At 39.1% G+C, this 21,457-nt stretch overlaps 1 protein-coding gene across 3 annotated transcripts in view; it reads right to left on the bottom strand.

The window, feature by feature from the left end:
- Positions 1-20,990, bottom strand: part of LOC111267885 (cytoplasmic protein NCK2) — a 28,864-nt gene extending 7,874 nt beyond the window's left edge. Inside the window, exons 1-3 of one of the 3 annotated variants that reach the window (XM_086971485.1) lie at positions 20,674-20,990; positions 4,472-4,807; positions 159-386 (exon numbers count right to left, since the gene is read on the bottom strand). In XM_086971485.1, the coding sequence (XP_086827611.1) occupies positions 159-299 (141 nt within the window). In that variant the 5' untranslated portion in view covers positions 300-386; positions 4,472-4,807; positions 20,674-20,990. Of the gene's footprint in view, positions 1-158; positions 387-4,471; positions 4,808-6,189; positions 6,449-20,673 lie in introns of those variants that run through there. The other 2 variants (XM_086971487.1, XM_086971486.1) reach the window with 2 other exon arrangements.
- Between the last annotated feature and the right edge of the window lie 467 nt (positions 20,991-21,457).

The following is a 21,457-nucleotide window of genomic DNA, read 5'->3' as shown; positions in this document are numbered from 1 at the left end:
ATAGAAAGTCAATTTTTTTGGGTAGGATCGTTTAGTGAAATCAACAAGTTAAAGCAGCTAGAACAAGTTTCAAGGGTGATTTGTTAATGTTTATTTCCACCAACTTCGTAAAATGCATTATTAACGGTTAATTATATAAGAAGGAAATAGCTACTAACCTGGAATGCGAATTGTGTTACTACCGTCTCAGTTACGGGTTCGAGTCTAATAGGAAGGCTGCCCGCTCTTCTATCGAGCGTAGGCCAACCTGAGTTAGCGATAAGATCGTATTTACCGCCTCTTGTCATCTCTGGATTCATATTGAACGCCCTCGAATATCGTTTGACACCGCTTGATTCAAGCGATCCTACCAAGCTGACGTACGGTCCTATCAACGGAACAGGAACCTGTGATTAGACAGCGATCAAATTAGCAGTAATACATAAATCGCTTGTTATACCAGCAATGTATCTACATTTCATACATTAACAAAATAGGTACGCTATTTTCACAGAACTACAGATGCGTGATTGCCGTCAGTGTGGCAATGTCATAAAATGCTTAGGCCTCCAAATTCCAGGGACAGGCATGGTAGCGAAAATCAACAGCTGACGAAGTTTGCCCACAGCTGCACAAATTGCAAAGGGCAAATATACAAGAAAAAACAACTAATGCATAATAAATGTTAAGGCTCCATTCTTGTTTTGTAGTGTGGTTTTACCGCGTACTGATTCGGACGTCATTGAATCATATATAAAGTTCGAATACGCCCCAACAATATCAAGGCTGCACGGCACCACGAACTGACCAAGATGCCATAATGGGGTAAAATAAAACCAGCGATAACTTTTCATTTTTTCGGCCCCAAAGTTTTAATCTAGCACGCAAATATGAGCCATACCGCAAACGTACCGGCCATTGCTGATTCGAATCTTAACATCGACTCGTAATGTTCTTAATGCTCACATAGCTCTCCCTTACACACTATTGACAAACCTGTGCTATACAGACTGTATATAACTATGTCAACTTCTTGATTGGGCTAAAGGTGCCAGATCGTTATAGTAGTAAAGAAGGAAACATAGCGGGGCGCATTCAGCGGCTCAACCCTCACTCCTTATAAAAACGTATAAGAGACTTATCTAAACCTATTCAAAGAAAATTATGATTAACAACTACTATTTCAATTTTGTTTTTTTGTTGAATTCGTAATAAAATATCTGTTAAATCCGTTGAACCCAAACATTTTTTGAAAAAAATTTCAACACATTTTATCGTTTTAAATTATGTAAAACAGGGACCCTTCGGAAATGAAGGACCAAAAGCAACAACGTTGAGAAACATGTTACTAACAATATAAAAAGGTTCATTATTCTACGAGTTCCTTATTTATTTAAACAAGACCAGACGGCAGGGTCATAGCCCGTAGTGAAAGCTTCTTAAAGATCGCGTTTCTGCTGTCTACTCGTTTGGCAGCGTTGTTAGGAAGCGTGCACAATAGCTACCTATGGTGCAAGTGAAGGCAACCCGACCAACTGCCGATGACACTGATATATTACTCAGGAATATTGCAAAGCCTTTTAGCGATGTTATTCATTTTCCCTGGCCGATGCTAAAGCTGGAGTGTTTTATAGCCTCCGCTGCGGCATGCCTTGGACACTACCATGGAAATAGTGTGTTGTACGCGTTCGCCCTATAGTCATGCAAACAGGATATATCTATCTTCTGGCATCCTTGGCCTTCTGGTAATATTTTCTCCTTTTCAAGAGGACATTTCTCCTCTTTGTCGCAAAGTCTTTGGTGAAAATCCAATGCTTCATCAGCTGACGGCTGTCATCGGTTCTCGTGATCCTTCCCCTGTATCCTTGCGCCTTTCAATGGGACCAAACTACTCGTGTGCCTCTCGCGCGGTTTTCCTTGCCCTTTCACCAATCTAAAAGGACCACGCCTTAAAGGATGCGCGTTTTCAGCCGAATGCCCCACTGTGCGGATTCATCTCGTTGTTAAACGTCTGCATAACCTTCTACGACTCCCTGCAATTCTCCACGACGGCTGCGAAACTGATACGTGTATTCTTCTAAGCCTGATCGAGGTTTAGAAAGGCTGTCAGGCAACGCAAACAAGTCTGTATGGTTTGCGAGCATATGAATGACATCGCAAAAGCACTGATAGGAGCAAACTGATTTTTTAAGTTGTGCTATAGTACGAACTGACCAATTTCGTTTTTCCGTAATTATAAACGTTTAGAGCTTCAATTTGAAACTTGTAACTAAAGAAGGGTCGTAGCAAATTGGAAAAGGTCCAGATTAAATACGAAATAAAAATAAATAAAGAGGAGCAGTTTATAAATGTCGTATAGGTAAGGTAGATTTTTCTTTAAACTATCCTATAATTAACAGGTGGGTGCTACTATTATACAAAGCAAACTCAAACGGTACTCGTAATTGTCCAGCAGATCCCTCGGCTCTAATATGAAGAATACTTAATCCGCGGTCGGAAAACGTACAGCCGACAACTTTTGCCAAGAAAATTTCAACAAAAAATATACTCAAATGGCGTGTTTGCGGAAAAATTATTGTGGTAAACTTTTTACTTTTACATACAGGCAATCAAGTATTACTCATGACTGTACGTTCCTTAGAGTATGTCCTGAACTCTGCTGTTCAATTTAATCAGGCCTCGTTCACGTTCTAATGTGAGATTATGCCGTAGTTTTTTTATTGTCGACGATGTTCAGTCTTTGGCGAGCCTGCGCCTTTTCCAGGATGGCGTTCACGTGGCTTGCAGGAAGCCAGCCTCCTGTGATGGAGCCTCATTTTTTCGTCCTGCCTGCTTCTTGTCCAGGCCACCAGCCGTCTGTGCACGTCTTCAACACAGCTATTAGCTGGCCTTCGTGAAGTGGCAACTCATCTTCCCGTGTTGCAGTAAAGTTGAATCTGATGTAATAGATATTTCTAAAGTATTTGTAATCTCTGGAACGATAGCGATACTGAATAGTGCGCTATGTGCTATGGAAAGCTCAGGCCATATTTGAACGCATTTTTCATTAGGGGGATAACTGCTCAACGGAGCTGTTATAGGCTGTTTACATGTTGCAGTTTAGTATATAGTCTCTGATCTTTCTAGAATTGTTTATACTATTTGAAGTATAGCAGACAGATGAATACAGTTTACCATACATTATGCGATTCGGCGGTCAAGTTGTTGGTTCTCAATCATGCGTGTTATAAAGAGATGTCGTTAGCGAAGCAGTAGGAGAGTGTTCTGACTTTCAATAAAAGGAACATACGATGATTTAGTTCTTTTAGAACGAGATTTGTTCCGGTGAATTGAACCTACTATATTTGCTATATTTTCGCGTGATTCAACCGCTCGCTAAACAGAAATCGCGACCAATGTTCTGCTGTCGCGGAAAAACCGTTAGAGCAGTGGATACTTTTATATCCTTAACTCATTTTCATAGAATCCTCGCACCTTGATGTGCTGCATGCTGATATGATCAGCTTGCAAATTTCCATTCTCTAAAGAAATAGGAAGAACTTAACCAAAGGTCTAAACTGGTGTCCATATCGCTACTTATTAATATGGTTATTGTTTTATTATGCCAATTACAGAATTCCACCTTTTACAAAAAGAGCGTAATTGGGAAAAGTGATCCAGGGAAAAACGGTTGACACTTTATTAACAACTGAGCAAAGTACTTTAAAAAAAAAAATACGCATTACTCTATTCAGCTGATAAACAGCCAAAATAAGTAGTTCAGGTTTTAAAGTGCCATTTACAAATCTTCGTAATACAGCGCTGGCCTACCGGAGGTCATTCCAATGGCGAATCGAGAAGCAGCATTTCATATAACGTGGGAAACAGTTTATTGTTATGGACGCATTTTAGCTTTGCTTATGGCTTAGCCCAATATTTCGGATGTCCTGTGTGTAATTCAGCCTGAAAGGCTTAGCAGGCGACGATTGCATTATATACCAAAAAAGATTTTTATTATAAGTATGATATATAAGTAATACTTTTATTATAAAGCGCATCAAAGTGAGCATCTCATAGTAAGGGTATTTTTGAAGGGGAGTCCGATACCTTAGATCTTATAATCTAAAGGATTTAACCAAGTAGTCACCACAGCGATCTCCAAAAATGTTCTATCCGATACCTCTGAAACTTCCTTCTAACTTCTGTATTTTGGATTAAAATAATCTTATAACTAAACCATAAAAGAAAACAGCAATTACTGACCGGTAATTCAAACAATATGATTTCTAAGCAAACGAAGTAAATGTCCAGAAGGATTATCAAAATAAATAGAAAAACCTGTATAAAAGCTGCTCAAGTACACTTCTGTAGAGAGCGACATCATTCATAAATTAATCTCCTCACTATCATTAAAACACTACTAGAAATTTCAAAATCCGTTTTTAATCAAAGTGTATAATAACCACTTACAAACGTTCTTTCAAAAAGCACGATCTGTTCGTGTTTTACTTACCTAACAACAGCGACGAAGTGCGGCTTTGAATCGATGCTGTCGTCGTCGGAATCTTCAGCGCCGAGGTCGTTTTGTGGAAGTATCGTTCTGTCAAGCCTTTTCGAATGCTCTGCTGAGGCAGGTACACCGCCAGCTTTTTCTTTTCTATTATCCTTCACTATTGTAGTATTTGGCGAAGTCGACTCCCGTATGTTGTTATGCGTCGGTGAAACAAGATCGCGCGAAAATCTCCTGATACTTTCAACAATAGCTGATGTTGCCTTTTCGCGTCCCCGGGTCCTTATCGCAGTAGAATCGTCTTTCGACTGATCGAATCCCGCCGTCCGGCCAAGCCACCTACATGACACGAATCAGTGATATCAACTGCTGAGCCTCCTTGAGAAACACAATGGTGAACGATACCGCCCATTTGAATTTGTGAAAAATTACTTCATCTGTATACCAGCACGTGTCCCACACTTCTTCAAGCAGAATTTCATTTTGAATTTGTGATCTTTTTGCAGTCCATGAGCTCTTATGTAGTGTATTTATTATGTGCCTGAGATAAAGTCAGTGCCCATCGTAAAAATCATTCCTTCAGGATAAGTTTACTTTACCCGTTTAGGGAAATGGATATATCTGTACCACACTCAGGATGCTTAGCGAAAGATCGGATGCAGACGAAATATTGCTAGCTTTAATATCACAATTAAAAAAACATGTATATATGATAAGCGCTACTTCGATTTTCTCAGATGGGCTTTAACATGGCCGAATTTTTTCATGTCTACAAAATCGCTACATTTCAGTGTAAAATTCTATAATCTGAGAAAATGCGTACCCGATGCATAGAGTAAGCTCGAAAATCCTAGGTCCAGAAACGAATTTAGTTATAATAAAAAAAAAAAAAAATAGCACTTTTGTATTCCAATTCCATGATTATTTTGTGACTCATTTCTAGATAGCAATAATACAAATAATGTGTAGCCTAAAAAGATGAATGACTCACCACAGTACAATGCAGTTGTCAAAACTATCAAGAAGAACTTCTAACCTACTGTTTAAGGACAGGAGGAATACCAGTAGCTAGAGCAAGCCTGATTATAACTGGGCATAATTACTGGGTAGAGATTACTTCTATACGTAAAAATAAGTTTATTGAACACCGTTACATGAACAAGGATGCGTTATGTTAGTATATTATTGTTTATTAAGTCACAGCTCCCGAAAGTGTTTTCTAGTAGGCTAAGTAACAATAAGCGTTAGTTTCAAGTACTGAGGCCCGTGCGAAAAATATAATCGCCCTTTACCAAAATACTACCCTAGTAAAAGATCTATTTATCGAACAGATATGTGCATATTATTTACATAGACTTATATATGGCAAACCTGCAGACTACGTAGAGTTTTTAGCATTGTTTGAGCGCTTTCGACTAGTTTCAATATACAGATTCATTACCCTACTCAGAAAAACAAAACTTTCTAGGAGATCTGTCTGCTCTTTTTGGGAATTTGGTATGGATGCTTACACATAGCAATAATACCTGTGGACCTCGTTGCAAAGTCCACTAGTCTTTTTGATTGGTCTATTTCCACTTGGTGACTTTAGCAGACAGACTGCGCTATGACAAAACACGCATTCGTCAGAAAATCAATTTTCTAACGGTAATCTATTTAGCCTCGAGCGAGGACCAAGGTGGCCGCTCTATTGAGGAAGTTGTACGCGACGCAGCGCTTACCACTTAACGTCCTCCTTGGTATCACTGAACCACTACGTTAAACTTTATGCGGTCTGGCGCCACTCCTTCACGCTTCTCTGTCATATAAAATAACTTTAATTATAACTGATATTTCCTGAACGAAATAAGTTATCAGAAAAAACTTAGGCGGCACTATTCCGGGGCACCACAAATTGATCACGTTTCGTTTCGCGATTTAGCTATCCTATGTAAGCAAACATATGTTGAAGAAAAGCATCCAATACTGTTAGCGATATCCAATATGACGACGAAGGCTCGACGGAGACTTTCTATACAGGCATCCGTCTCCATCGAACTCTAATCATGCTGTAGCCGCGCCCCCAAGCGGTGACTGCTACTTATAGGCGGGTGAAGTGGGCCTTTGAGTCATTGGGGAGGACCCAGAATGACTAACGTTTCGAATCTTACAAATGCACAAGAACCTGAAGCCTGCACGGTTCACACAGGCATGTCCATAAGCCTGAGGCCTTTTTGTGTCGATGACGCGTAAAGGAGCCCTCCTTTGAGGGCGGTTTGAACAGCCGGACGATTTTATCTAGCAGATCGTGTCAAGGATCGAATCCAACAGCACGTAGATAGAATATTTTTCGTTGGCCTCGCTTGACATAGCATGCTGGAAATATTGACGCTATTGCGGCTACTTCATACTAATTGTACTCCGAAGCTCTATCATCATTCCCATGTATGTCCCAGTGCGCCTAATGTACCTTAAAACTTAAGCCGGAAAATTCAGGATCATTTTCTGTCGCGCCATCTGATAAAAATGTTCCGTCGCAAGAGCTCGTTTGCTCAACTCAAAGCCACTGGTAGTCCTTTTGCGTCGGTGTCCCTGTCAACAGTTTCTGATATGTGATGACCTTGGCCTCTCGCCCTGTACCAAACCTTGTGCGTACTCACGGACGGAATGTGCTATTATATTCAGGCCAAATGAACTGTTTATACGTTGACATCGACGCTGCTTAAGCCCCGCAGCCTAACTGTCACACTTTGCAAATTGGGGGAGAGTGCTGTGAACAATATGAATAGTTTTTAAATAGGACTAAGAGACAAAGGTCCGCATCTGTAGTGTCATCGTCATATGAAGCTCTTCAAGATACCAGGGATGATAGTATCTGATTCTAATTTAATTTTCAAAAGTGGGCTTGAAATGCTATACTATTAAGTAAATAGTCTGCCCTGCGCACAATTCTTCGTCAGAGACAAATCCTCTCACCTGTCCGGTGAACTCGTTATCCCTATGCATCAATGTAGTAAGACTTTATTCGAAGAGTTGTATTGTTTGTCAACATTTTAAGGCAGCTGGAATGCCGGACTGCGTTAATAAGCCATATTGACCTTGCCTTTAAGTCACACAATTTTACTCTGGTCACTGACAGCGACTACTGAATGACCATCAAAGAAGTTCAAGCTGCTATAAACTTGATCTCACTTCCTACTTACAGGTCGCTCCAGATTTTACCAACAATTTAGGCTTTTTACAGGTTACTTAGCTTGTACAGGTAGAGATATTATTATTACTATTGAAATTACTACGATAATCAATATATAATGAGAAAGCTTTCAGACGAAAGCGTAGAAAAAAACCTTACACAACGTGAAAAGCACACTTCGAACAAGCTGAATACATTATCGTTATCCGTTCATGACGACGATATATTTTTATTCTATTCTTTTTGCGATGGGAGAGCCAATCGATCGGTCGCATGGCTACCGAGAAGATATTAACAGAACCGGTGGATGGGAATTCTATTGATCGGAAGGTATACGATCATTTCAAAGGCAAATGGGCAAAAAAATGAAAGGTAAAAGGGATTGCAATCTCCTTGTACAACTGAAATCTTTCGGCGTGCTTGTAATGTCAGGAAAAAGTGTTCTGTAAGATGGTAAGTCAAGTGTGTTTATGTGCCGACCACAGGAACAAACATGTTCCTTGGAGTGTTCACGTGTTTAGGTACGTCCCTGAACTGTTCACAGATTTATAGCTTAATAATGGCTAAAGGAATACACCGTATCGTGTATACAAGTAAATGCCATTAAAGAGATGAAGTACATCTCGACATGCTCGTACGATCAGTCACGACAACCGAAAGGCTTGTATTGTAAAATGGCTTTATTCTTATACCATTTTGGTTACGTGATGTATATGCATACTGGCGAGGCTTTCATAGCCTAATTGTATAGGCCTTGTCAGAATAATTTAATAATATCTATTTCGAGCTACCCAGCCCCACATGTTTGATAAAGATACATCGCTTAGGGCGATCGTGACCGCTGCTAGAGTATTGACACGAACTTGGAGAATAACTGTTCATTAAGCCGTGTTTTCGTTCCGAGCAACTATAATAGGATACATATTCTTACGGTGTAACTAAACGCAGTATAGTCGTAGTAAAAGACCCATATTATTACCGCTATCCGCGGTATTCTAACTAAGTTTTTTCTCGGCAAATTTTACTACACCGTTATTTTCTATGTGGATGCAGTAACCAGCAGCATCGACACTCGAATAATCAATACATTTTCTACTCAAATATATTGATCTTCTATCGCAGAGCAACTTATCAAGTCTTATTCAATGCTTCGAGGCAGGACGAAACATTTGCTTTCCGCTATTGGAGAGCTGCACTTAGACCAGCTCTGATGAAGAAAGTCAGGAAACTATAATGAAGAAAAGCGTCGGCCGTTCTATTTTGCTATTTTGCACCCGTGCTAGATCATTGGATATCCTAGAAGGTGCAAAACGTCCTTAACATGATTTAGAGACTCAACTTGTGATACATGTCGGGCGCCCGAAACGGAGGATCTTGCGTTATACGAGCTCTGCGCGCTGTTGAATTAGCGACGAGAAATCTATATATTATGGAATCGCCTTAAGGCTTGTCATTCACATGTAGACCAAACAAATACTGTGCGGTACTTAGATGAGATTTACATGTAATAAATTAATGCCAATGATAGTTCGATGTTTTTGCGCGTTGGACCCAGTGGTTATATTGCGGATAGGTTTATAGGAGATTATGCTAAATATATGGCTGTATGGTAGTGTAGCCTTTTTTTCACTACGGTTAAACTGATATGGAAACAGACGAACATAGGCAGTGCTTATTTCTCACTCTCAAGAGGGGCCAAGCTCACCAATTCTTTACCTATGATGTAGTAGTTCAAATAAAACGTGGAGGTTCAAGACCATATTAAAATTACGAAGAAATAAACATTGATTACGATTTATGTATGCAACGAGACTTCTTCTAACTGAACGTTTATAACATGAGTAAGTTAATACAGCCGGTTGATCAACCAGCTCTGGAAGAGAAATGGGCCATGGAGTTGCGTCGGTGGTAGAAGTAATGACATAAAACTCAGCCAGAAATGGTCCCAGTATATCTTGAGATTTGTGGATATTCACTTATCTAAAGTGAGAAGAGTGAAACACTTTGTTACGGAATACCTATTATTTTTTCATCCGTTTGTCTAGAAAACAGTATTTGCTTTGAATTCGTTTAGTTAACGGAAGCGCTTAATAGAAATAAAGAAAATATTGGAATTCCCCAAGTGTCCAGTCGCAGCGTCTCGCAGCCACTAGATCCATCACAATGATGTGCGAAGTCATATCTGAGTGCCACAACAGATTTCAGCGGCCTTCAAATTTATAATACGATCATTTGATTTCTTGAGATAGTCTGATCAACCGAGAAAATCGACGAGAGCAAAGACGACTCTGAACGGGTTCGACTATTCTATAAATATAGAGCAGATTACGTTTGGAAGAAGACTGACTTAATTAGTATTCAGATACCCTGAAGTAGAGTCTGTCATTTTCTTTTTTATTTCCAACAAAAAGCTCGTAATAGTTGATTCGACTAGTATGAATGGAACATCATAGTAATATATATATGGATATATTCAAATTTTTCGTGTTTCTATTTTATTGTGGTCCCTAGCATAGTTACACCCGTACACGGAACCCGATGGTATTGCAAAAACATCTGGCATGTGACCTACGATAAAGGCCCTACGAAATTAAAGTAAAATAAAAAATGCGTAACATATATTTCTTGACCCTGTTTCTTTGACTTCTGATTTTTTGTTCGTACATACACACAGAGAACATTACTCGTTTGCTGCAAACGTAAATAAAAGAAGCGCTCTGACCTAAGACGATTACTCTGCGTGCGATCCTCTACACAGCAATTTTTTTGAACAGGGTCCAGCATCTACGCTGAAGACCTAGATAGGGCAAACTATACTGTATAATAGACGTGATTTGCGTTCCCTTTTTTTTTTTGGTTTTGCCTTTACCCCATTCGACCTATTTGCGCCTTATACGCCACAAAAACGGTGGACAACTTTGATATTACAGGGACAACATCATGGAGTTCAGGGTTCAACGATAACGATCGATATTACTAAATGAAGGGAAAACCTATTGCTTGGGCTGTTGTTGTGAGCTGATCAGATTGTAAGCAAACTGAGAATCGATAAGTGTTTGCAAGTAAATTTAATGTTACAGTGCTTACGTACGTTCAGATACGTCATATATATGTACACCCAGTATGTATGTGTAGAACCGTCCTACCAGCCGCCAATTTTCGATCCAAGCCTTAATTGCTTAGCTATTATATATGTAACACTTGAACTCTAAAAAGGACATCAGAGGCGGTGCATTTCACACTGTGTGCTCACTTATTTTCCGATGGGAGTGAACACCGAAAGTCTCCCTTTCGAAGTAAAAGGTGGTTTGCAGAAAATACTAACGAGCACTAAGATGACTAATCTCTTTATAGTCATTACTATGGCTTTTAAACGATGCAATGTCTCGAATATTCCACGTTTAGGCGATCTCGAAACTGACATAGTATTTGAACTTTTTCTTTTTGCTAATATCAAGCATGATAAAGTTATAGAGCATGACAATAAGGTATGAGGACTAGGATCTGTAAATAAACAAGCAGATCGCTCGGCCTTCATCAGCACGCGTAGAAGAGATAGCGCACAACTACATCATGCTAGCTACAAATGTACCTAGGCTATCTCAACGATGTTCTATCATGATAGCTACAAGCCCAGAATGAAAAATCAATTCATTCTTTCGGTTAAATATGTACTGCGACAACTATTCTACCTGACACGTAAACGAAGTGCAGTGAACGCAACATCGGATAACTATGCAGTAGCTGTCTGGTACACCTGGAACTTGAACTTATCGCTCTCTATCTATGTACAACACTTCAATTGAAGAGAAAGTTTTTTCTGACAGGTTGAGAAAACAAGAAAGTGAAAAAGATGTTTCAAGTGTTATTTTTATTTTAAAATCTTGCTAGCAAGAAGTAGCGTTTTTTGCTTGTACCTGGTTAGTTAATAGAACTAACTTTTTGGTACCATGACGTGCATGAGCCGTTACCGACATTTAACCATAACCGCTTTTTAGACGTGTGGGGCTACCATGACGTTCGTATCCCACCGTAAGCGTAATACTTTTCAGTTTGAAAATATAGTTTGACTATTCGTTAGTCCTCACATAAGTTTAAAAATGTACCGTACGCAAAACAATCCTCACCATGTACCGCATTACCCCATTATACTAAATAGCCATGGGTAAAACCTCAGTTTATCGTTTCTCTCACATAGAAACTTAGTTGATATTCTCAATAGTAAACAGCTCCCACAATGATGTATATTGCTGCGCATAATGCATTATTTTGGCAATCATTATAAAAATCGGATGTTTTCAAATCATGAAATACATAACGCGGGAAAACGATTCACTATTAATAACAAGCACCGTCCTTATTAAGGACCTATAATTGCAGTATTGGTATTCGGGGGCACTTTCCAATATAAAACAGCTACATACCAAACGTTTACGGTCGCGATGCGGAAGAGTGGATGATCTGAATCAAAGATGGGTCATTCTGAGAAGAACATCTGACGCATGCAGTAGTTATCAATGTTTCGCGCTCTATAGCGACAAAGTGGCTAATTTTAGCTTGCTTTGGCGCTATAAATAAACACAGATACTTCTGTCACATGGGTTCATACTGAGATACCTACAAAAAGCAATGTTGGGTGCCAGCTGACTATCGGATCAGATGGGTACGGATGGGGTCATCGTAAGGAACTCTTAATAATTTATTACCCAGTTACGCCGAAAGCGTACAGAGTTGACCTTTTCTACTAAAGATGTGTAAAGGTTATAGATATGTTGTTAGTTAATACATATATAATGTCGTGGTAAAGTAAAAACGCAACTGCCTTTATAATAATTTATCTAATCAATTATTGACATTCCGGTGATATAATCATCTTGTATTCAGATACGCTAATGAAGATTGGAAATTAATGAGAAGCTAGGTTATGAAGAGGATTATCAACAAGATCAGAGATTTTTCAAGTATAGATTAGTATTATATTTGGTTAGCTAGTTGGAATAGTTATATTGTTTTGCACTATGTGTGTATAATTGATATATACTTGTGATATTGCATTGCTTAAGATTACGCTGCGAGCAGTGTTACTAATTTTTAAGTAAATGAAATTATATTTTATACCTACAACACTGAACAATGATACGTCGTTTACCTGAAACAGGACCCGCTCCTATTACACCGTATTCGTAAAAAATCCGTACAAACTTCAGTGGATACCAACCACTGCGCCTTGGCAGGAACACCCCAATTGAAAAAGTTCTCTATATTGAAATAGCAGGAAGTTCTAGGAAAATAATTCGGTACTACACTATGCCAGGTTATAGAATTGGGAAATGTTTAACCTGCTCAGCCCGCTATTCAAATGGCCCTGTTGACACGACAACAAACTTGGCAGTGTATTTAATGTCAAGTAACGAAATCTGGGGCCCATCTTTATCAATATCGTTATAGTCTGAAATTACGTGCAGCGTGCTGCGCTTTATATCTAAATAAAGTAGATTTTCCAGACGAGGCACCGTCACATTTAGTGGGGATCTTGAAGTGTGTTTCCGAAATTCAAATTCTCATGTTGCTTGAATTACAGCTTAAGCAAACTGCTGATACCTGTATTTAGTCTGAAAAATGGCGGGAATACTTCTCAAAAAAATCTACCCAAAATGCTGTGTTGTATCGTACATCAATTTACTATTATAGCCCTAAAAATGGGCTTATATTAGTTCAACGCGAGGCTATATAGATCACTAATTATTGCGCACAACAAAGCTAGTCATTGCATGAAGTTTAGAGGAGAATGTTTTTCTCGTCAAGGTGGGAACGATAATGGCTCTAATTTACTGCTATGTTAGGCAGATCGAAGATTATCACTCGTCTACCTTGGGTCCTCATTGAATTCTGCTGCGCAGTGTTGAGCCGGTTTCAGGTACGGGCACACGCACAGGCACATCTACGGGTTGTGAAATTACAATGTTCTCCAAAGCTGACTAAGTTCCAGTGGAACTTGTATAACTATTGTGCTTATAGTAAATAATTAACAATGGCTAACCGTGATCTATGATCACGATTATTCGCAATGTCGAGCATATATTGATAATAGTGGTTGGTCCATAGAATGAGTTATGCCAATAAATGTACAAGTTGTTAACAACAATGACATACCATATAGTAAATTTTTACATACATTTTTTTACTTAACATATATGCACATATACGTAATGTGTATGAGTTGTACTCCGAGGCCACAAGTGCTTTCAGTGATCTATAAAATTAACATCTGTGAACGATACAGCCTCATTTCGCCCCCGCTTACATATCCGCCCTCGGATGATCATGTGATATCATAACTTAATGCAGGAACGTTTATAAGATTTAATCTGCTTCTAATTTATCCGTGGTATCCATGAAATGTGAAAAAATTCGGCCCAATATCTTCCTGTTTTTTTTTCGAAATTTCATCAAAAAGAAAATCAGTAATAAGAATTGCACTACATTTCTATGCCGTGGGTATGTTTAATTTAATAATGTTAAAATTCTTAATCAATGCTTCCATTCTATATGGCTTCACCTTGCTCCATAGAAACAGCAACTGTCATGTAATACGTAAGGGTTTACCTCCTTTTATTTGGCCGGTAGGCCAACGTTTAGATCTGAAAACTTGACGCCAAGTTTTTTTAACTTTACACAGTTATCATGTGTGGCTTTCTTAAACCAATCCATTTCTAAGCCAGGAAATGTCTAAGGAGGTCACGACTCTAAATATGTCACGGTTTATTTGACAAGACATAAAAACGAATCTCAGCATTGATGAATGCGGTAAAATTCGATAACAGAACAATCTAGTAATAATAGATACAACACAAGCACACGGCGTGTTTGCTTGAGATGGCGGCATATTATAGAATATATTATAGAATTAAAAACAAGTCCCTTAGAAAAGTAAATATACATTTTTAATATAGAACATGCGGAGCCAGGCGTACTATTAATAGTGACCTATTATAAAGAACATTACTGTTGAAGATTCTCACTAGAATGCAAATCCAAAGACTGCGATGATAGACACTCGGTAGGCAACTAGCGCAACTTTCTCTTTCTCTCTCTCTCTCTCTCTATATATATATATATGTATATATATCGTTTCTTAAACACTGCCTAATGACAAATTGCCAAATTGACAGTCTAAATATAACGCCCGGTTGGGACATTTGTGTACCGTCATGGATTTTGTGGTAAACCCATCTCTAAGAATCGAGTTGAAGAAGCTGATTTAATACGGGTACATTTTCCTTAATCAATGTGATTAGGGAATGCTTATTTCATGTTACCAAATTACGCAGTGCAAATAATTCTCGCAGCTTTTTCGTTACGACGTTAAGGACTATAGGCCTTGCGCATCATTCCGCTAATGTAATTTTCGCTTATTGCCTGTTTCTGTTGATCTCCGACCGATGCCTCTAAGCATGGGATTAAAAATTGATCTCGTTATGTACTATATATAAATTAGGTGAAAATATTCGTCAATCGCACTCCTTTCACTGCGTACTTTGTTTACTGGCCTACTTTATTCTCGTGAGACATAATAAACATGTCGGCGTATTGTAGTCAATACACTATGGTAGTAATAAGTTCCGGTGTTTCCTTTTAAATCCCAGTTCCTAACTTCTCTTCTAGACACGACAAGTGTTTAGTAAACTCAATGATCTTTACACGACCCAATAGTTAATATGCAGGCCCACACATTTCGCTGAGGTACCAGTTCATCGTGCCCTAGACGACGACGACGACGACGACTCTGTGCAGTCCTAAAGCCACCTTGACGGTGAATCTGATAGGTGTTAAGTAAGTTATAGCTACTATACAGTATGAACTTGACCCGACTCATATCGATCTACTATTTTCGCACAACAGGGACTTCACATACATTTCCAACGATGAATTTTCGCTAACGGTTTCTACAGTTTCCCTAATTTCCATAACGGTTTTTATAGTTGATATTCATCCTTATCAGAATGGTACTAAGCTGATATAGTATGTATTTAAAAATTACGGAACATGCGTTTGTTTATCATGGCCCGATATTGGCCATCATTTAGGTCGCTTCTCTATATGAGTTCGATCTTGAAGCCACTAAGCGCATGGTCTTAAGCAGAAGCGTCATTAGGTCAACGTCACGAAGGATTCAATCGTTAATTTTCAAAGTTCTTGCCTCGTGAGTACTGCAGTTCATCGACGATGATGCCATTTGAATTTTAGTTCGATCACGATAGAACCAGCGTAAAAAATGGGTCAAGTCGATATTTTTCTCGAAACTTCAAGTCAGTCCATTTTGTGCGTCTCCCGGTACACAAAATTTTTCCTTATTTACTCGTGAAACTATCGTGTATCCGCGTATATGCGGCAGAAAATCTCACACGCAGACTTTACATAGCGCCGCCTTCGTCGCAGCATTCAACGGATCGCGGCGCAGGGGACTGCAGAACATTAGGATACGGAAAGCCTCTTGTTTTCCCCAGAATAGTTCCAGTATTTCGAGCATCATCATCGCTATATCGACTAGCGTCATTATTACCCACCGCATGACGAGACCACGAATGAGTGCTGAAAAAAAGCACTATATTTCATTACTCAGTGCTGAGCTTTAGCAGTTCGAATGCAAACGTCCAGAAGGGAAACAATCATTTAGTATTCCTGTTATTTCAGCTACAAGCTATTCAGTGAATATCCTTAAGCAGTAACAGATATTGGGAGGTTGTCATATATGAAGCTATATAGACTTTGACATGTTCGGTGATAGGACACTTCCGTCGATGTACAAAGGTGTCCGTAGTTGTAGTAATGGTAATAATCGCATCTCTACATGTATATATTCCTACCTGGATTTAGATTTTGTAATTGTCGATTATATAAGACGTAATTCATTTGACGTATATGTTCAAGCGAAGTAAATAACATTACAATGTAATAAGTGGCGGTGGATTTCGGCTTTAGGCTTTGATCTTTGATCAATAAACGCTAAATTTCTCATTAAATTTTTCTGTCTGCAGGGATTGTCACGCAAACAGAAAATTAGCTAAGTCATGTCTTTGTTAACACGTTTGCCAAGCTAGCTTGATGAGCGGATTATATATTGTTATAAAGACACTATTAGCAAGTAAAATGCAACCATGTACTCGTTGCGTTAGATTCTAATAGCTCTAGACACTTCCTTCGTATTCGGAAATCACTTACATAAATTATAGAAACACTTTAAAAATAGCAACGCAATGCAATTTAAAAGAGCGCTGTACATAGCGAATGGGCCAGAAAAATATCCATGAATAGTTCGGATGAATCTTTCATAGTTGGAATTTACCCAATATTGAATTTCGCTGAAAAGATATACGTTAATCCTACAGAACCAAGCATATTGATCAAATCTGTCACAGATTTATGCTCAAACTATATGTTTGATCTGGTGATTATTTTTCTGTGACAAATTCCACTGGACTATCTCAACTTTCTAGGCTTGCTTAGGCCACTTTACGTATCAGCTCAAAGAGATACAATACAGTGGGGCAGCATTGTCAAATGATGCACGTACCACTGTGGTACAGAGGACGAAACCATTATGCCCAGTCCGCCAATGATTGATTTCTGTTGAATATTGCTGATGCGATGCCAATTACTGCCGGGCTGTGGCCAATTTATGTTGTGAACTACTCATCCAGGCCATTTGACGCCTTGATCGGTCATGAGATGGGTGCGGCGTCGTGTGAATGACTTTCGAATTGGCTACCCCAGCAACAATGGGTAGGAAACACATCCACTGTTACCACCCACTGTTATAGGTGCGCTGGAGAAATTTTTGGGTAAATCGCCCAAGACGCACTTCAACCCTTGTGGGACAAATCATTGATGCAATGCTGAGTAGATGATTTCGAAGATTCTTTTTGTTTACGGAAAGAATAGCCGAGGAAAAAATACGAGACCGATATTGATACAAAAATGCGACGACGTTAAGACAGGTGCATATAGGATACTTATAGTATCTAAGGCTACCGTAAATTGTGCTTTAATCAATATCCGAATGCCATAGATATGTGATTGTTTAAATCACGCCCAAATAAAGAATACTTGTTAATAATCGGCTGCAAACCTGAAACGAAACTAAAAAGGTGGGCCATTTGTTCACACAGAGCCCAATTATTACGCCGTCTTTGAGATGCACGAACAGGCTGACATTGTAATACATAGTGCAAAAGAAAGTACACCGGACTGACCAGTTGTTCAACTCGAGACAGACGGATAAATTGAATAACTGCATAATCTATAATTCTACAAGTAATAGAATTCAGAGTATATTTGCATTGAATCGGCTGGCTAGAGAACCGAGAATTTGTATATGGTATTTTGTATTAGTCACACGGAATGTTTTTGATGATGTGTCAGAACTTGTGGTCAGAAAACTTCCCGTGTATGTGTATCTTTTGCGATTAAGTATACGCTGAGCAGAGGCGTGTTTTGTATTTATTCTGTCAGAAAAGCAGTTTCATTTCTGAAGCTCACTTGAAATGATGAAAAAAATTGATTTTCCCTACAAAAATGATCATTAGCTTTCCATGGCCTTACACCGTTGTCTGGACAACAGAAAGACTCCTAGGCAAACGAGTGGCGCATGGAGGCGATTCATTCATAAACGCATTTTCGTGCTTTCATTCTTTGTTTTAAATAGCTAATCCTGCACGTTACGCTGCATGGAGCTAAAAACTGGTAATCCAACAAAAGGAGATTAATAATAATAGGGCATAATCGCCCTTTCTGACGTAGAAAATTACTATAAAACATTACTATTTCACTCTCGACACCCGTCTATAACTACTTTTTGCCGTGCGAGTAGTAACGTGCCTATCGTCGGACGATCGGCAATGGTACTTTCTTGCATTTGATATCTACCCTAGTGAACGTTAACTCTCAACGGTACAGATCTCGTGGGACGGTAGAGACAACAGACGAACTATTGTTGTCCGCCTTACGCCGGCGGCCCGAACAGCAGCGTTTCATTTAAATTTGGCTAAATCTGTAAAACTCTTAAAATGCTTGAAACTAGTTTCTACAAACGCCGTTCATACGCTATACGTTTAAACGCCCTTGAATGTGGATGAAGTTACTGTCGCCTCACACGTGTGCATGCGGTAGTATTAGAAGTAATGGCGACGTTGGTCACCTGATCATATGATTGATTATGACTGATCATAGCCTTAGTAAGAACATGTTCATGTATAAACGTCATGTGTCTCCTTCTAGCCTTTGCGAACAAAAACAATTTGAAAGAAAACCTTAAGAAAACCCACAAAAATTGGCGCATAGTTGCATAGCAAATGAAAAATATCTTTGTTTAGAGGATTAAATCGATCTTTCAAACGACATATTAGCAAAATTCGTACGGCTACGAATCTTGTGGAGCAAGCCGTTAGTTAACTTGTTAATTGTGAAAAAAAACTACTAGATTGTATATGCTAGCGTCATTCTAGCCGTAAGCATTCTTCACGAATGTCAGCTTGGCTTTTTCAAAAAATCTGCTATATGGGATACCTACGTTTGCCTCGCTGAACCAGTTTTGTTGACGAAAATAGGTATTCTGCTGAGGCAAAGTATTGGCGATTTCATTTCAAGGCAATACTATTAAATGAATGCTATGCCGCTTCGATCAATGAGCCATTTCTAGTACCACCATAATCTCATCACAGTTGAATCTCTGTAGTTTTTGGGGCGAACAATTTTCACAGTAATTTTTACATTGAAATAAATTAGTTTCTCTATAGAAAGTGTTACTGAAGAGCCCGCAACAGATGACAGTGATGGCACAAGATCGAAGCTATAGGGCGAATTTAGTAAAATTTACCATTGAAAACAATGTCGTCTGACACTACTACACTAAGGGGCAACGCCCTTCCGTTCACTAACTCTGGTCGATTTTTTTAATGGCTTGCTGTCCAAACCGGTGACTTTGCCAGGCAGTAGCGACCCACAATGTACGAAACCCACCAGACACAGCGTCATCAGTCAGTCTGAGCTTTATCACAGATCGCTGAATCAGTTTACTATCATACGTCATCTACTTTTCATCATTGAAAATCAATAGTTTTCTGCAGAGTTTCGCGGATGGGAATACAATCGAGTGGATCTTGCGTCCGTTCATGTAGCACCCTAGCCCCAAACTTGTTTTCTAGCCCACTTTCTTCAGATCGTTTAAAACGGTTTGACAGTGAATGGATAGTTTCTTGGCGATATCGTAGCTACTGACGTGCCTCTATCGTAATAAAATCGTAAAGCATAGTGAACTTTTACAAACATATCAGCCATTTCCAAAGCGCTCTGTCTCAGGCTGAACAAAGGCAATTCAACAATGGTAACATATTTACTACTCTTCAACCAAACGCCGGTTTTCAACCAAACGTCGGTTTTCAAAACGACATTCACGCGGCTCTCGGTACCTAACGTGCGTGATTTGTATGTCTCCACGAAGTAAATAATGGCGTTATCTTTATACGTATTAAACGTAAGCGTTTAGGACGCTTCAGCATCGCCATGTTAGCCTGGAGGCAAACAGAAAATCAGCAAGCTTCTAATCGAAATCAAAAATCCTACGATTTCGATACATCATTTCCGGTATAAATTTCCCGTTGGCAATAACCAATTTTTGACAGAGCCGATTTTGCACAACGGAGTAAATTTTAAGTAGCTATTCAAGCACTATTCTATACCTTTGCTTTTTCTTCTTAGTACTCAAATTTGAACTCACGCCATATCTTTTCCAATCGATATTATTTGAAATATATACCCGAATATTTGATATTGTTCGATATTTATTAGGCTATGCAATGGGTTCGACCTCGTGTTTAGTAGCGAATTAGTGCTTAGATCAGCTGTCTCTCCCAAGTCTAAAATGGCGACAATCCGTTCGAATAATGTTATTTTTGTTGGACACGGTTGCACTGTAGCAGTTCTTCAGTATCGGCATGACGTATTAATGTACGTACAGTATCTGTATGGTGCCTACCTGCTAGAACGTAGTCAATATGAGGTTCGGCCGCAGGAATCGGAGTTACAACAGCTGGCTAGACCGTCTAGCCTACAGATATCCTAGCGCGTAGCCATGAAAATATTGCGGATCTTTGATATGGCTAGATACAATGCGAAAAGCACCTGTGCATAGGGAGCCAACTATGTGGATTAAGCCAAGGCGCCGAAACGATCCAAATGAGTATTCACTGTTTCTGCAGCTGGAAAATGCTATATCGCACGACGGCGACAGACTCTCTAGCTGTATACGAGCAAGCTACCACTTCATTATTTACCCAATGGAACAGAAATAATAAATCCGAATATACTACGATTTAACAGGTTTATATACTCTTACAAAGAGCAGGGCTTACCGAGGACACGCAAAAAGCAAAATCATCTTTAGCTTTACCTGCTTGTTAATATGGGTTTATTTGGTCTATGGTGACCACAGACGCGGTCGACTAAGTATGCAGCTTTTATACGGCTTTTAGTCATTTGTACCCCCCCCCCCTCCCCTCCTCTCCAAATAATCATTTATTTTAAAAATTTTTACGTTGAAATCGCAAAATTAAAAGGCATCTATGATAAACTTAGCATGCTTTGTGTAGAGCAATAGATTAGATTATAGCTTATCTATTTTAGCGGTCTAAAGTTAGCCTACATCCACGATTCTTTTACCTGGCATTAAACTTTTCTCTACGAGACGGGCATTGTTTTCAGATTTCGCGTATTCTGCCAGTATAATAGGCAAAACAAAAAAAAATCGTATGCAGCGATGT

Source organism: Varroa jacobsoni, unplaced genomic scaffold (assembly GCF_002532875.2).
Source record: "Varroa jacobsoni isolate VJ856 unplaced genomic scaffold, vjacob_1.0 scaffold_1235, whole genome shotgun sequence".
NCBI classification, from domain to species: Eukaryota; Metazoa; Arthropoda; class Arachnida; order Mesostigmata; family Varroidae; genus Varroa; species Varroa jacobsoni.
Note: the sequence above shows the minus strand (reverse complement) of the source record. Positions and strands in the feature narration are given on the sequence as shown.